This window comes from Panthera uncia, chromosome B1, assembly GCF_023721935.1.
Source record: "Panthera uncia isolate 11264 chromosome B1, Puncia_PCG_1.0, whole genome shotgun sequence".
NCBI classification, from domain to species: Eukaryota; Metazoa; Chordata; class Mammalia; order Carnivora; family Felidae; genus Panthera; species Panthera uncia.
The window spans coordinates 54,109,938-54,128,670 of record NC_064811.1 but is presented as its reverse complement, the minus strand read 5'-3'; the positions used below and the strand labels follow the sequence as shown (position 1 = coordinate 54,128,670).

At 35.2% G+C, this 18,733-nt stretch overlaps 1 protein-coding gene across 1 annotated transcript in view; it reads left to right on the top strand.

Annotated features, from left to right (window-relative positions):
* Positions 1-18,733, top strand: part of LOC125922355 (transmembrane protease serine 11C-like) — a 51,279-nt gene that overhangs the window by 6,726 nt on the left and 25,820 nt on the right. Inside the window, exons 2-5 of the mRNA XM_049630018.1 lie at positions 2,111-2,229; positions 9,006-9,124; positions 13,861-13,928; positions 17,501-17,664. Coding sequence (XP_049485975.1) covers positions 2,111-2,229; positions 9,006-9,124; positions 13,861-13,928; positions 17,501-17,664 — 470 coding nt within the window. The remainder of the gene's footprint in view (positions 1-2,110; positions 2,230-9,005; positions 9,125-13,860; positions 13,929-17,500; positions 17,665-18,733) is intronic.

Here is an 18,733-nt window from a genome sequence, read left to right as displayed (position 1 = left end):
AAAGTGTAAATAACCACTTTAAAACGTTTCAAAAACAAATGAAATATTGTAAAATGTTCACAGTTCTTAAATCTATGTGATGGATATATGGAGGTTTATTAAACTGTTCTGTTTTTAGGCATATTCAAAGTTTTCCATGATAAAATACAAATTCTCTTGATCCCATTTCCTTCACTGTGTATAGTCCCATTTCTTTATCACCTTTTTCAGCAAAATCTTTTATAGAATGGTCAGTGGTCATTGTCTCTAGTCACTTTACTTCCATTCTCTTTTGAAACCACCTCTAACCATTCTCTTCCCCTTCCACTCCTAAAACTTCATGCATCAAGGTCATCAATTACCTCTATAATGCTAATCCAATGGTCCATTTTCAGTGATCATTTCCTCATCCTGAGCTATCAGGAACATTTGACACAGTTAACCTCCTTCCTTATGCCTGATACACTTCTTTTGGCTCCCAGGACACCACTTTCTCTTGCTTTTCCTCCTACCCTTGTTAATTGCCCCTCTCAGTCTCCTTTGCTTGGTCTTCCTCTTCTCCCTAATTTCTTAATATGAGAGTGCTCTAGTGACCATGTCCTGGTTTTCTCTATCTATACTTACTCCCTTGGTAATCCCTTCTAGTCTCAGATACTAACCTATATGTTGAAGAATCCTAAATTTATATTACTAGCCCAAACCTCTATCTCAAACTCCAGACTTGGATATCCAACCTACATCTCCATTTGGTTGACTAGGGGACATCTAAAACACAAAATGAACAAAAGTGAACTCATAGTCTAACCCTAACCCTCAAAACTTGATAGATCAGCAGACTTCCCACTTTAGTTGAGGATAACTCCCTCATCAAGCTAAAGAACTGGAAACCATCTCTGACATCTCTTTTCTACTCATATTCCACACCAATGCATCCATAACTCCTACCAACTCTATACTCAAAACATATCCAAATTCAACCCCTTTTCATTTCTTCCACCTCTACCACTCTGGTCCAAACCAACATCAAATTGTGCTTGAATTATTATAATCATTTCCTATCTTATCATTCTGCTTTCATCCTTGCCCTTTATAATTTACTTTCCACAAAGCAGTCAGAGGGATCCCATTAAGAAATTAAATCATATTGGGGCACCTGGGTGGCTCAGTCAGTTAAGTGTCCAACTTCGGCTCAGGTCATGATCACAAGATTCATGGGTTCGAGCCCCGCATCAGGCTCTGAGTTGACATTTCAGAGCCTGGAGTCTGCCTCAGTTTCTGTGTCTCCCTCTCTCTCTGTCCCTCCCCTGCTTGTGTGCTCTCTCTTTCTCTCAAAAGTAAATAAACATTTTTAAAGGAAATTAAATCAGATCATATTGTTCTGCCCAAAGCTCACATTTCACTCAGTTAAAAGGCCAAAATTATTTCAATGACGCACAGTCCTATATGATGGGGGCCTTGGAACTTTTCAGAATTACTGTCTTACTACTATTATCCTCATTTGCTGAGTCAGTCACAGTGCCCTCCTAACATGCCCTTCCAGGAATATCCTACTCTCATAGCCTTTGCAAAGTTGTTCCATCTGCCTAGGACACTCCAGAAACCTGTATCACCAACAACATCATCTGTTCAAGTCTACTCGGACTTTACCTTCTCAGTAGACCTAACCTGACCACTCTAATACCACATCCTGCCACTACCATCTCACATACCCTCCCACATTTCTGATCTTTAACTAGCTCTACTTTTCCTATAGCACTTAAGATCTTTCTAGCAGTTATATATCTTATTTATTAATCATACGCTACGTTGGTTATCTCTCCTCAGTAAAATGTAATCTCCATAAGGAAAGAGATCTTTGTTCCCGTTACTATGCCTAGTCCATAGAACATCTATAAATATTTGCTAAATGAATATTTTAGGATTACCATTATTATTCGTATGTGCTAAAAAATAAGCAGGCCAAATATTATATCTACTAGTTCTACATGTTATTTTTCAAGTTCAGCAGTCCATTGAATCCATAAAATAAAAGAATCCATTTTTATACTTAACGTCAAGTCCATACTATTTCTTAGAGTGTCCCATATCTTGCTCATATTAACACTTGCTTTTCCTGTACCTTTCTATTCAGAGGAACAGAGCCAAACACAAAAATGAAACTCACAACATGTGGAAAGATTACCCTGGGTATCTTAATGCTGATTATTGCTGCAGTAATCATCGGACTCATTGTTTACTTTGCCACTTATGGTAAGTAGTCACTGTGTCTGACTTACTAATCACACAGAATTATTGATTCCATTATTGGGAAAATTATGAATTTTGAGAATGGAGGAAGGAAAGAAGTCAGACAAAGTTATGTAGCAGAGAGAATTTCTTAAGTTTAACAGCATTTACTAAAAACTGTTCTTTAGTGACTTTTGGCTCAGGATATTCTAAATGCAGAGATTTGGTGTATTCTTTTTTTAATTCCAGCTAAACTTTGGGTTCTGGGAATATGTTGATGAATAAGCCACAGTTCCTCCCTCTGTTGAACTTATAACTTTCTGAAGAGATAATTGATGAGTTAACAAACATAAAAACCCCTACACTGTGGGATTCTAAGCTATTTTGTTTCAAAGCTTATAATATTTCCCTCATGGAATATTTTCTTCTCATAAAATTCTTCCTAAAAAAGTATAATATTCCCTACTATTGAGGAATGTAACTTAAAAAGTCAATACAAATACAAATTTTTATTAACTTTGCATAAAATAGGAAAAAAATATGGGATCCTCAAGATCAATCTTTCTTAAATACAGAACTTTATACCAAATTTGCCATGTGCTGTTCTTGTCACTTTCTTTAACTATTTCCTAACCTCTTCAAGAATGAGGACTTTTTTATAGAAAAATATTTTTTTTACATTCGCACAAGAGAATACTTTGTTGACATAATAAAGACAACTATAAATTTAGCAATTCTTTTAAAATTAACTTGTATTTAATTAACTACATCTACCTATGTCTGAAAATCAGTAATATGTACAAGAAGCATTTTTTAAGTCTAGAACAATGGCTGGTGTATACATAAATATTTTTCCCTAGAACCATCTTCTGTTATCACCATGCTGCTATCCTATGTAATTCATGGCTCATAAATTGGGTACCACTGCTTTAGAACAGAATAGTATTTTCTGAAAAAACACACTTAGGAAAAAAACTGTCTAGCTAAGTAAACAACCATTTCAGTTTATAAGGTGAAAAGAATTTCCATAGAGAAAATAGAGTTGTACACAGTGGAGTAAAGAGGCCCTCTCCCCAGAAATTGTTTATACTGCTATACTTCATCTTCCATACACACCCTTCCTAGACACAGACTGTGTGAACATGATCCTTGGTAGATTGCAATGCCAGCTGCTACCAAAGCCAGGCCAGGAGTCAGAGTCATGGCATATGCTCATAAATCCTTGAATAAGATTTGCTCACTCAAGACATAGACACAGAACCTGCTGCCTTTCATCAAAAGTACGAAAGTGCCAGAAACTAGAGAGAAGAAAAGATATTTAAAGAGGTTATCTTTGGAGATAGGTATGCTGTAAAGTTTTCATACTATGAAGACCTCCCCAATATATGAATAATAGATGTTTTCCCTCTCATGTCAAGCTAAGAAATGAGCTTTGAAAGAGAAACCAATTTCAGAAAAACCTAGAAGGAAACTCGTTTTAAATATGTACTAAGTTCTTAGAGCACTAAAGTAGATGACAAATTCTTAACCATTCAAGTAAGGACCTAGAGAGGTCCACATCCAGTTAATGAAGTGGGAAAGGAAGAATAACAGAACTGGGTGAGTAAAGAGCTTGGTAAGAGGGGAAAAAAAACTTTACATCAAGTTCAAACTGTGATTTCAAAGCAGACCTGGGCATTTTAATTTCTGAATTGAGACTATGTTTTGTGGTTTATGGTGACCATAATACTATTTGTTACTAAAGAATTTAAAAACAAAATTGTTTTTATGGTTACTAAATTATACTTGTTTGTAATGCCAGTATATATACTTGTGTGTGTGTGTGTGTGTGTGTGTGTGTGTGTGTGTGTGTGTGTAATCACCATTTGCAATTTATTCTAAAGCAAAATTCTATACTGGCCTAGGCCTAGTAGGCCTAGAAGAATCTACCTATGTGAAAAGGAATATGAATTCTAATATATTTATGATCTCACTCTTAGAGTTAGTCATACATATTTCCAGAAATCATAAACTTTAGTGACTTATAAAAACTTCTAAAAAGGAAAATATTCCTAATTAAGTACCTCTGCATCAAAATAGGTAAGTTTTGTTAACAATGTAAGTTTTCTCAAGTCATAGTAAGCCTGTGGGAACAAGAATAGAACCTCCTGAGACTGTGTTAAGTACTTTGATAGGGCTTATCTTTTTAAAAGTCATTGGTTTTTCACCTTAAGTTCATATACCTGATGCCACAATACCTTGCATGAGCTAAAACATTAAATGAATCAGAATGATCCTTTTAAGAAAAGGATTTGTCAGTAAATAAACCAAATCTCAATCTGGTGAACCAAATTTTAAACTTTTTATGCAGATGCTCTGGCATGGCATCATATAGAGGCAGCCTTACGATGCTTCTCAGTACGTACGTACGAAGAGGTACGAAGCTTTCAGTACCATATGAATATTTTCTAGTTCACTACACCAGACTCCAAACCTGAAAGCAATGAGCCATCTCCTCACAAAAACTGGAAAGACAGCTGGAAAAACCAAAGCCCCACACAAATATTCACCCCAGGATACCTATCTTTGTCTGCTTCCCATGACTCTATATAATGATAATGTTGTGTTTTCTGTTTGGTTAACTTTTTAAGAGATAAATAGATAAGAAAAAAGAAAAAAGGCAACTGAAATTACCCAGATTCAATTCAACAAGCATTCATTGGGTGACTACTATGTATTTAATGGCAAATACTAGGCTAGGTGCTATAATGGAGATATAGCAGTAATGGAGGAGAGTTGCTAGAGCATCACACTACTCTTGAGCTAAAAGTGTTCAGCAGGGTCAGCACAATTTTCCAACAAAGGGCCAGAAAGTAAATACTTTCCTCCTGATGAGCCATTACAGTCTCTATTACAACTACTTGAGTCTATTGCTATGCTAGAGTAGACAATACATAAATAAATGTAGTGCTTCCCAATAAAACTTTATTCATAAACACTAAAATTTGAATTTCATATAATTTTCACATGTCACAAAATATTATTCTTTTGACTCTCCAACTTTTAAAAAAAGTAAAGACCTTTCTTTGTTCACAGGCTACACAAAACCAGGTAGTAGGCTAGATTTCATAGTTTGCTGACCCCTAATCCAGAGCAATGAATTTTAATCCTGGCTGTACCTTAGAATCACATTAGAAGGAATCTGGCAGACAGCAACTGAACCAAGTGAATGAAGTTAACATCAGCTATAATGGGGCAAATTGATATCAGGTGCCTAATATTTGCCAAAGGACACATAATAACTGCTGTTTTCTTACTGGCCAGAAAAACAGGTAAATTATAATTTAAATCTAATCATAAAAATATCAGTTGTATTCAAATGTCAAGCCATATAAAGTTCCCATTTTCTATAATTTCTAATTGTGTATTTAAGTAAGCTTTCTTTAAGCATTTTGGAGAACATGTCTCTTCTAACTACTCTTCTACAGAAATTTCTCAGTTTTTCTGGGCCATTAATACCATCCTGTTTAGATATGCATTTTCTTAATCCTGGTCCACAAAGAGCTGACAGAGCATGGAGGAGACCTAAACACTATTCTCCTTCTTCACTAATATCCCAGGACCCACCTCATCCCCCATTAGACTCATGGATATCCACACCTTCCCAAGTTGATCTATTGCAAAGGGAACGTTTTCAGTAGTTGCAGGTCAGTAATTCATAGTAGGAATTGCTTAAGGAATATCAGAAGTCTGAATGGAGAAAGGGGAAGTCTACATGGAGAGAGGGCTCTGGGCTATAGGGGAGAAGGAGCTAAACTTGACTGCCATAGGAAGACATGGAAAAAAAGTAGTTGAGACAAACTTATTAGGCAGGAACACAAGAGGTATAGAAGTAAATGTCTGCATGTTCTAAAACCATGGCCTTGCAGGAGGAAAAGTAGACATAGGCCCTTACCCAGGAAATAATACTTACCTGAGAACCTTCCATTTCTGTCCTTTCCTCTTCCTTTGCTGTGTTTCTTCCTTCGGTGAGGTTATGTAGAGAAATTACATCGCATCTTGAGAATATTCCTTTAAAGGCTTCGGCACAGACCCTTCACCTGCTACCACCACAGCCAGACAGAAGGGCCTTGAAACACAAAAAAGACCCCTTTTGAGTCCTTTCTCTCAGGAGAGCTTCAGAAGTAATAAGTTCCTACATGGAGTCTCTCCTTGCTTGTCTTCAGGGAACTTCCCTTCCTACAGATGCCCCAAAATTCTCCTACAGCATGGATAATACAGGCTACACTGACTTGCCCCCACCAAATCCAGGTAGAACAGACCCTATTACCTCCCCTTGAACCAAAGGCTGAACTCAACTCTCGGAAATATACTCAGCGGCCCTCATACTTAACCCTGGCCTCACCTTAGGATCACCTGGAAAACTTAATTACAACATTGATGCTCCCGCCCAGAATAGATAGACTGTGAGAAAGGGCACAAGTGATGACAATTCCTAAAACTCCACCTGTGATCCTAATTGGAAACCCAGGCTGAGAGCTACTTACCCAAGCCTTGCTTCTCAAGCTTTAATGTGCATAAAAATCACTTGAGTAGATGTTAACCAGACTTACTGTGTGATATAAATATATACGTATATACATAATATATATAATATGTATGTATATATAATATATATAAATATATGTGTATATATTTATACTTGTTATACATATATCAAACCATTATGTTGTATGCCTGAAACTAATATAATGTTATATGTCAATTATATCTCAGTTTTTAAAAATCACTGGGAAATTTAAAACATGTTGTAAAAATACAAAGAGGTGAATCAGTCAGGATCGAGTCCTCCCTGGAGCCCTAAACCCTAGCTCAGAGTGTGTCCTGATTATTTGAAAAATATGACTCTTCTAGGAAGGAAAAGAACAATGAAAATAACACTTAGAAGAAATTCTAGGTCATAAATGTCTTTAGTTGCTCAAGGTCTAGGTTATGTTTGAAGGAGAGGAGCTTATTTTTTATTATGATAGTCTGCTGGTTCTTCTGAATGTCAACAGCAACACCTAGTATACCACTCTACCTTCTAATTAAGGGTTTGGTGTCTTACACGATACCAGAGCTAGATAACGGCTTTCCTCTTTAGCGTTTGAAATTCATTTAGTAGTTTAAGAAGTTAATATAACCTAACATTGCCTCAATACCATAGATTCTCAATCTTGATAGTCTAATAGAAAAATAAAAAGTCATAGAGTATTTATGAATAAAAATATATAACAACAAAAATACTATGGTCTTCAGAATTTTCTTTTCCAGCTTTATTGAGATATAGTTGATACATACCATTGTGTAGCTGAAGGTGTACAATGAATTAATTTGATACACCATATTGAGTTGAAATGATTACCACCATAACATATATTATTTCAGACATTTCATTGTTACTGTATAGAAACACAACTGCTTAATGTATGTTGATTTTCTATCTTGCAAATTTCCAGAACTCGATTAGTTCTAGTAATTTTTTTTGGAATCTATAGGATTTTCTATATCACATCATCTGCAAATAATGACAGTTTTACCTTTTCCTTTCCAATCTGGATGCCTTTTATTTCTTTCTCTTGCCCAATTGCTGTAGCTAAAACTACTAGTACTATGTTGAATAAGAGTGAAGACAGTGGGCATCCTTGCCTCATTCCTGACCTTATAGGAAAAGCTTTTAACCTTTCTCCATTAGATATGATGTTGGCTATGATTTGTCATATATAGTTTTACTATGTTGAGGTATGTTTCTTCTAGAATCTGTGTGTTGAATGTTTTTACGTCATGAAAGATGTTGTACTATATTCTATCAAATTATTTTTCCTCATCTATTGAGATTATCATGATTTTTATTTTTCTTCTGTTAGTGCATTTATCACATTTATTGATTTGTGTATATTAAACCATCTTAGCATCCCAAGAATAATTTTCATTTGGTAATGGTGTATGATCTTCTCAATGTGTTGTTAAATTCAGTATTTTGTTGAGGATATTTGCACCTATATTCATCAGGGATGTTAGTCTGTAGTTTTCTTTTCTTGTAGTGTCCTCACCTGGCTTTAGTGTCAAAGTAATGTTGGCTTCATAAAATGAGTTTGGAAGTATTCCCTCTTCTTCAATTTTTAAATAGTTTGAGCCCTCTCTCTTTCTCTCTCTTCTCATTGTGCCCTCCTAGTTTATGGAATGGAGAGGTACAAAAGGACCTGAGAAAAGCTGAAAGAAAAAATTTAATTTATACTGTATTTGATGTATTAAAATAGTATAGTCCAGTTTAACACTCAACTCAGCTTTACTTTTCTATAGTTTTAAGTTTGATTTCTTTCTTCTATTTACTTAATTTGCAGTGCTTACAAGTCATGTTTCATTTTACTGTCTCTTTTATTCATTTTAACTTTCTAGGTGCTTCACAAATGATATAAACCTAGGCCTCTGCTGATTTTCCTAAATTGTGATATGTGAAGAGCACAAAAACTAAGATAATTACCTATGCCTTAATATCATTTCTCATAGTAACATATTTATCTTCAGAGGATCCAAACTTGAAAGCTGGCACATTAAAATTTTACATTAAAAATTCTGAATAAATCTTTGGATATAGTTATAGAGCTAGATTATGTTAATAAACATTGCTCTGTCAAAGTTATTTTAACAATCACTAGGAATCAAAACTATTTAAATGTTGAGTTACCTGCAATTTAATCAGAATATTATATTTCACATGATTCTCTTAAGAATGAAAAGTAGTTACACAATGTGTAACTTTTCTTTTCTCTCCTTTCCAGCAAAGACACCTTTCTACTATCATATCAGCTTTAAAGTCAATAATATTGACTATGACAGCAAGTTTGAAAAACCATATTCACAAGAATATATGGACCTAAATAAAAAGATAGTATCTTTGGTAAGTTGAAATATTTTTCTGTGCATTGCCCTTTTAAAGGTTATGTTCCTAGAAGTGCCAGAATCCTAATAATAACCTTCCAACTTGGAAATGATTGATAATTTCATACTATTTCTTACTACTATCTTAGTTCTAGATTAATATAGTCCTTTCAGAAAGTCAGTCAGAAAACATGTACAGGAAAAAAAAAACGTAATAGGGACATATTTAGAGAACACTAAGAAATGCCTGACACATGAGAGGCAATGAGTATTTCTAATGTATTAACAAATGAATAAAATATATCCTACCTCCAAGATACCTGAACAAATACATGTTGTTTCTGATCCTTAACTAAGAAGTGCTTCAAGGAAGAATGGCCAGTGTAGAAGAGAGAGAACATATAGCCCAAAATAAAGATCATCTTGTATCTCCTCAATGTGGTAAAAAATTTTAAATGTCTACTTAAGAGTGTGCTTTAAGTTAACCTTTAGCTGACTAAAAACCTAATGAAAAGTCTTGACTACTCCTTGGACATAGATACACTCTCATTAGCTCAAGTAATTCTATCAAACAAACCAAATCCTGCCAAAAGCAGTGGTGGCATCATTCGCCTCCCATTTCTTTGAGTGCATTCTTGACATCTTCGATCTGACTGAAGCTTGCATTCTTTCCGTAACATCCCACTACCTCCAAGTTTCTAATAAATTCAGTCTTTAAAAGTCTTTGTATGCCTTTACCATTATACTAAGAGTTAGTATATAAAAAATGGAGAAAGAAAATTCCCACTTTTCCTGTAGCTTTATGATAAAAAGGAAATAACAAAGGGGCAACATAATACAATGGTTAATAGACATTGGACGCAGAGTCCTTGTTCAATTCTAAGTTTACCCATTTACCAGCTACATAAACTTAAACAAATCACTTAATCTATTCACATCTCAGTTTCTTCAAGTAAAAATAATATGACAAATACCTACATCATAGGATTGTTGTAGGCATCATATAAGATGAAACACATCATCATCTTAGCAAAAGTCCTATTATTCTGTAAGCCCTTAAAAAAAGATAACCTAAAAACATACCTAAAGCAGAGCATCATTATTATTCTTAATAAATTATAAACATAACAAAGTTAATATATAACTTCAAAATAATTCAAAATATACCCAAACTAATAAAATCACCTTTTCTTCTATAAATTTAGATCAAATCATTCAAATCAATTAAACTATGTTTATCTCAAAATGAATATTCTAAAATTGTTAGTTTTTATCAATTATCATATCATGTTGGTCAATCAACCACCAATCGTGACACCTTGCTTCAGACTCCTTTAGCAATCCTCATTCTCGGTTTTTAACTCATTTGTATTTTTTTAATGTTTATTTATTTTTGAGAGAGAGAGAAAGACAGAGTGTGAGTGGGGGAGGGGCAGAGAGAGAGGGAGACACAGAATCTGAAGCAGGCCCAGGCTCCAAGCTGTCAGCACACAGCCTGACATGGGTCTTGAACCCAGGAACCATGAGATCATGACCTGAGCTGAAGTCAGATGCTTAACCAACTGAGCCACCCAGGAACCCCACCCAACTCACCTGTATCAAAACAGTCACCAGGGGCGCCTGGGTGGCTCAGTCAGTTGAGCTTCTGACTCATGGTTTCTGCTCAGGTCATGACCTCACAGTTAATGAAATCAAGCCCGCATCCAGCTCTGTGCTGACAGAGCAGAGCCTGCTTGGAATTCTCTCTCTCTCCCTCTCTTTCTGCCCTTCCCTCTTTCTCTGCTCACTCTTCTTCTCTCAAAATAAATAAATAAACGTTATTTAAAAAATAAGTAAGTAAATAAATAAATAAAACAATCACTAGATAGTTCTCATACTTTTTCCTCTACATGTGTTAAAGTGCCTGCTTTTACTTACACGCCTTTCTGTTTTCGCTTAATACAATGATGCTCTGTGTATTAAATTATTACTGTACACAGCATTCATAAAAACAATACTGGTGATAAGAGCACAAAATAGAGCTGTGTATCATTCATCAAACTCACCTATTAGTCATTATTATAATACCTATCACCTGTTCTTCTTGTGATTTTCATTAAATAATTCTTGTGATGATAGACTCTAAAAAGAAAAAAGAAATTGGATAAAGAAATGCTGCTTTACTATGAATGGTAGTAAAGCATTACCTACAGAAACTAGGCCTCCATAGGGAATATTTTCATGTTTAGATATGTGGTTTTCTAGTGGATAACTCAAGAAAAAATCTCTATGTCATTTCCTATTTTTTGTAGGAGAAAACTAGTGGACAACTCAAAATGAAATCTCTGTCATTTCCTATTTTTTGTGGGCAGCAGATATGATACCCAATTATAGTGAATAGAAATTCTAAACATTAGAGTGAGGCAGTACCTTAACAATAGTAATTAGCCTTATTAACCATCAGTACTAGCCTAAGGACTTTACTCCTTAATTAATTAATTTCATTTCTTTACTCCTCACAACGTTCTCATTTTCTATATGAGGAAACTGAGGCACTAAAACGTTGACTTACTCAGGGTCCCACTAAAAGTATGTTTCCCGCCTTCTTTATGATTTTTCTGTTCTATAATTGAAAAGCATGCAAATATAGAATCTTGAGCAAATTTCAGATTATATCAATTTCATATGGCCAATCAAATGTTCAAAAATGTTTAAACAAACTCTATGTGTTTTTCATATATAATGCATCAGATTATAGACAACCAAAATGATATCTGATATGTGTGAGGTACCAAAATTATCCATACAAAACAGGGCAGTCACACTCGTACATCAAACCACTTGCCCAAGAGCAGGGGAGCATCTTTGGTCACTACAAACATGGTCCAATGTCAGCTTTATACCTGGTTATCCACAAACTTTTGTTGACCAAGCTCTTTTCAGGGCCTGTTGCAATTCTATTCTTACACAGGGCTCTCAGACTATTTTCTAGGTTCTTCCTTGACCCCTGGAAGAGAAGGTTCCTCATCACTGCCCTGCTTCCAGGGCCCCCATAAAACCCCACTCCACTTGGTCCCAGGAGAGACAGATGTGTTGGAATTAAGAATAGAAGAGAAATGCTGTATTGTTTAGTTACCATCTTGCCAAGATTCCTTCATTGATTATATTTAGAAATAACATCTAAACTCCTTACCATGGCCAACAAGGCTGACTGTAATCTTGCCCCACCTACCTGGACAACCTCAACTTATACCCTCTCCCTTGCTCATTTTACTTAAGTCACAACAATTTTTTCTACCCCTCAAACTTAACAATCTCATTCTTACCTAGGACCATAGCACCTGGTTTTCTCTCTGTCTAAAATAATTGTCTCCCCTTGATTCTCAACTTTTCATCTTTCAGGTCCCACCCAAATGTCACCTGTTCTAAAAGGACTTATTGGATCATTCAAATATTGTCCCCTGAATCACTCTGTAGCATTATTTTATTTTATATTCTTTTTATTACCTAACACTATCTCAAATTATCATATTTATATATTTATTTCTTGGTCTACTTATTATCTGTTTCCTCCACTAAATTTCCAAATATAAATCTAATCTGTTTATAGTTTTATTTCAATAGATATCTATTGAATAGATGAACATATTCCAATGCTTTGTAACAAAAGGAAAGTGTAAACTACATATTTGCGATACCGATATTGAGTCAGTGATATTGAAGGCCTGTCTTTGCCAAAGTTAAAGCCATAGACAGTGAAATTTGTTGTTGGGTGCCCTGTGAAGGTCCTGCTGTGGGAAATCACTCATTAGGTTAAAATCAGGAACAGTTGAGAAAATGATTCTTATATAAAATTTCTGAGAGATTTTTACATATCCTGCTTCAAACCCATCAGTAGCATATACCTGAAAGAGCAGGGAAAATGGTGTGTAGTACAGCCATGAAGGGGGGCCCATAGTTAAAAAGAAAGAAAGAAAAAAAAGAAATATCTCACCTTTGGGGACATTTCTGTTAAGTTTTATGACACTGATGTTCAATAGAAAGCTGAACACGGAAGGCAATCTCTATCAGTTGGTCCTTTGAATTCACCTCTTCAAAATAAATACTGTATTCTTCCCTATCATGCTATTGTTAGGAAACAAATATTCTTGCCTTACCTTACCACATAATTTATTGATTTGAAGACATTTGTGAATAAACCTAGCTAATATAAAGATAATTTTCAAAAAGACATGTTTAGTATACATTTCATCTTTTTCTTTTTCATTTTTTAAAATATAATTTATTGTCAAATTGGTTTCCATACAACAGCCAGTGCTCATCCCAACAAGTGCCCTCCTCAGTGCCCATCACCACTTTCCTCTCTCTCCCACCCCCCCCATCAACCCTCAGTTTGTTCTCAGTATTTAAGAGTCTCTTATGGTTTGCCTCCCTCCCTCTAACTTTTTTTCTTCCCCCTCTCCCTCCCCCATGGTCTTCTGTTAAGAAGAAAGTGAGAAAGAATGCATCTTTTTCTTAAATGGGTCACAATCTAGGAAAAATTTAATATTATGTATTCAATGATATTAAGGATTTATTAACTATTGGCATGCAGGTAGTAATAAAATAAAACAATTTAGCCATTTAATGGTAGCTGGTAAAGTTGAATGATGTGTACACGGGGTTCATTACATTCTTTTATTTGCTATTGTGTATGTTTGGAGTTCTCCACAATAAAAATTTAAAAAAAAAAATTTAAAGAAAACATTAGTCTTTATTCATTTTATTTTTTAACAGATAAATGAAACATTTCATGGATCTAAACTGAGAAGACAGTATGTCAAATCTCATGTTGTCCAAGTAAGGTATGTAAAATAGCCCAAGAGGCACAGAGCAGAAAATTCTGTCCTTTACCTTCATGCCTCATACTTAACAGCATATATTTGTTTGGTATAAATTGAAAGGTTGAAATAAATTTTAGTTTGAGGCTTCAAAACTACTAGCATTTTCAAATGTGAAAAAAGGTATTCAAGATCTTTTGGAAAATTATCCAACCAGAACCAAGAATTCCAACTGATTATGAGTCTCAGGCAAAGGCTCAATGTATTTATATTTTATTTGAACGCACAAGGTCAAAAAGCAAATCTAAAATCAGGAGATGATTTCAACAGAAGAAAAGAATGGGTAAGATAAGAGAGCCACATATAGAATATCTGACCTAGGAGGTACAAACTAGTAGATATGAGCCAAATCTAGCTTAGAGTTATGGATTAAATATAAAAGTTGATAACATCCATGAATATGAAATTAAAAGGAGCATAAGTGAAAAACAGGAAGAATTAAAACATAATATATTAGAAATTCTAAAAAATAAAAAAATAAGTAAAAGTTGAGAAATATCATATAAAAGACATAATTTTCAGAATGTGTTGAAAAATAAAAAGAGATCTGACATTACAGGGCCTCATCCCCACATGGTAATAATGCACTGAAACTGAGGCCACACACTGGCAATTCCCAACGCTCCCATGATGTGTGCATATGTACTTCAACCCTATCAGCTTCACTCCTCTCCTTTACTGGCCCCTCTAGAAATCCAATTCTACAGCTATTGTCTAGCAGCGATGTTTATCTAAATACTGGTGAGGCACAGATAACCTAGGAACAGATAACCTGCAATAGATATGAAAAAATAGTAATTACAAGCACAAATTAAAGAAAGTTAATATGTTTTAGAATCTCCCCTCCCTAAAACTAGAACTTTTTCTGTTTAATTTTCCCAGTTTATTTTTAAATAATCCAGGCTCTTAACCAGTAGCCCCCCAAGACTTTATTGATATTAAATCATTTAACCTGATAACAACCCTGTATGATATGTACAGATCAGTTTCTTATTTTACAAATAAGAATACTGAAGCAAAGGTAGTTTAAGTGACTTGCCGAGGTCACACATTTAATAAATAATAAAGCTGTAGTTTGAACCAAAGTAGTCATATCTAGATGACTGCATCAACTTTAGCTTTCACTCCTGTTCCATGACAATCCATTCTCCACACAGCAAAGTGAATTTGAAGAGCACAATATCATCCTACTTAATATCCTCTGACAGTCTCTCATAAATTCCAAATTCCTTATACAGTCCACATGATCCTCCCTGATCTGGCCTTGCCTCTCTCTGACCTCACTTCAAAACTCCCATGAAATAAAGGACCATAATGTTTTTAAAGGCTGGGGTGATGGGGTATCTTAGGTCATCTGTGTTTGCTAACTGGTTTTGCCCAAGGAAAAGTAAAGTTCTCGTATTGTCATGACAGGAGGTAGTTTGACCATTTGGAGTAAGTAAAGTGCCTACCAAAGTTAGGCCCCACCTGTCTCACAGAAACTGAGAGATAGAGTCTCTATCTCTTTTGATGGTTACATTTCAGAGATGGCTTTTGCGTCCTTGAGAAAGACATTTCTGGGGCTGTCAAACTGCAAGAGGCTTTTAAAAGGTTTGCCTATAGTTCAAAGAGGCAGAGAAAGAATTTATAACTTTTCTAAAGTAAATGCTCTATAAGGAAAGGGATATTGAGGTCTAGAGTCAGAAAGAAGACTTTAATAAAACTGAGGGAAGTATTAAGTCTCTCTTGCTCAGGGCCTTTGTACTTGATGTTCCTTCTTTCTGGGACATACCTCCCCCATTTCTTCTCATGACTCACTCTTTCTTGTCATTAGGATCTCACCTCAAAGAGGCCTTCCCTGAAGCTGTCTAAAATGTTCTCATCTCTAATCTTCAAGTCATTGCTGTCTCCTTCATAGAACTCATTTTTAAGATTATTTTATTTCTTCATTTTCCTGTTTGTCTGTGTCTCTTAGTAGCATGAGAGAAGGCACCTGTGGTCTTATATGTTCATAGCTGATGTAGCTCTGGTCCCTAGAACTCTGCCTGATATATTGCTTGGACAATATACATTCATTGAGTGAATGAATGAATGAATGAACTGAAACTTCAGGAATGGAAAGGAAAATACTGTGGCAAAGAATTAAAAGCATTTGTCATATAAAACTAAAGATTATTTTATGGGTCAAGCGAAGGTAAGATCAAAATAACTTTTAGTTCATGTTTTTGGTAGAAAAGAGGATCTTATGACTCTTGATGATGTCAGATTAAGAATCCATATGTCTATATTTAGTTTAGTTTTAGATTGTTATTTGACCCAGGAGAAAAGTTCAGAGTGACATCCACGGTTGGACAAAATCTTTAAAATAAACAAAGCAATATAATATGTCCTTGTCTATTCCATGAGAAATAAAGGGTTCATCTCTACAAATCACAGAAGAAATATTAGCACTGCACAGGCATAATAGCAAAAGAACTGAGAATACTTAATAAATTAACATTCAACTACTAAATGCTTAATACTGTACAAAAGGAAATGGAAAGAATACATGTATAGTGCTCAAAGGAAGAGTGTCTGGTAAAACATAAAGTAGAAAGGGGTGATATAGAAGTTAGCAAATCTATTATCTAGAATTATCCTGCAAAAATACTATTGAAATAATAAAGCTTTATAATTACTCAGAAAACCTTGGATCTTAGCCATGGTTCCTGTTTTGTTCATGGATATTATGAAGGTTTGCAAGTGGATGTTTTCAAGATCTCTCTTGAGTCACATACTTTGAGGTTGTTGTGGATTTTCAAATATACAAATGTAGACAAATGCCTGGGAAGAGGGGAGGAGGTAGACAAACAGAGAATAGAGCAGAATAGACATCCCATCAAGTCAGTAATAATACCCCCCTTTTAAAACTTCTGATTTATACATTTACATCTTCAAGTCAGAATTACAAATAAAACAAATCCAGTCCAATGTGTTTGCTCAGTCACAATTTCCAACAGACGACAAGAACGGGCCCACCCTTGCAAGTTGTGCCTCCACCAAAAACCAAACAAACAAACAAAAAGCACTCAAGATAATAAATGATTCTCTCATCTCACCTGTTATGTTTCATTTTGTTATTTGCTATCAGCCTTACATAGCACGTCCATGGTGGATTTTTGATACAAAGACATATTTATATTAATAAGTATATTTTGCACAGCACTGAGATTTACAAAATACCTCCGTATACATTACTTTATATGGTGTGTACAATAGCCCAGGAAATACTATTATCCCCATTACAGAGATGAAGAAATTTGTAAGTACAGAGAATGCGAACAGCTTGCTGTAGTCAGGGAATTGGCAGATGGTGAATCTAGAATACAAACTCAGTTCCCTGACTCTAAATCATACTCTCTTTACAGTTCACCATGTCCACAAAGTGCCATTTCCACTCCCTTGAGAGTGCAATAGCTGCCAGGAGCTCTATTTAACAAAATTATAAAATGACTCCTCTAAGAATGATCGAGGCTCAGTAATAAAAGCGTAATTTATTTGTCTCTTCTGTTCTACAGCCGAGCCCAAGGGAAAGTGATAATACATGCTGTGCTGAAGTTTAAGTCCTGTTTTAAAAATAATGCAGCAAAATTTTGGGATAGAATTGAAACCATTTTATATCAGAAGCTAAAGGGAAAACCTGGGTCTTTATGTATAGATTCTTCTTCATTTAAATTTTCAGGTAAGCCTTTTTATGTATGGTATAGAATGATTTTCATCTTTTAATTTTAATATTGCGTTCTGTTATAAATATGAAAACACTTCCCTCCTTAAACGTAATTTCATATGCAATGATTATTGCTTTCAACCACTGTTAAAGTAATCAGGGTCCATGTCAATCAATTTCTTGATATAGTATCATTCTTGTATTCTTGGAATTAAACCTTACTTGATGACAGAGTTTAAAAAAAAAAGTAGGGCCTCAAATAACATTTCCTTAGAAAACAAGGCAGCCTTAAACTCTTAATAGCTTGTTCTGTGGGTCATGATTTCTCCCTCAGTTCCTTTGGATATCTCAAGAATCTAGACTCCTGGGGCGCCTGGGTGGCGCAGTCAGTTGGGCATCCGACTCCAGCTCAGGTCATGATTTCACGGTTCGTGAGTTTGAGCCCTGCGTCGGGCTCTGTGCTGATATCTCAGAGCCTGGAGCCTGCTTTGGATTCTGTGTCTCCCTCTCTCTCTGCCCCTCCCCCGCTCACACTATGTCTCTCTTTCTCTCTCTCTCTCTCAAAAATAAAGATTAAAAAAAAATTTTTTTTAAAAGAATCTAGACTCCTACATTACAGAAATGAGTTTGAATCTCTTTAACATCAAACCTACTTCCTGATGGGCCTTTAATGGGCTTTGTCTCTCTCACTCTTAAGTACAATGTATTTTTTTAATTTTTTTTAAATTCCAGTGTAGTTAACATACAGTGTTATACTAGTTTCAGGTGTGCAATTGCATAAACCAGTTCTTATTCTTGGTCATCTAACAGTATTGTGAAAGACAGCTTCTAAAAGGCAGGGACAAGTGTCCCATAATATTCATTCCCAGGATAATGAGTGTCTCTCTGGTCTTCATAAAAGGACAGCCAACGCTCAGCACAGCTAAGCTCAGCTATCAGTTCTCAGCTACAACAAATTTGACCAAGGGCAGAAAAGTATCCCTGCCCCTATAGGAAGGACTAAAAGGATGAAATGTTTGTGAAAAAAATAAATCTAGGCCAAGGGTTCATTTGCGTAGAACATCAAAAGGATCAAAAAGCAAAA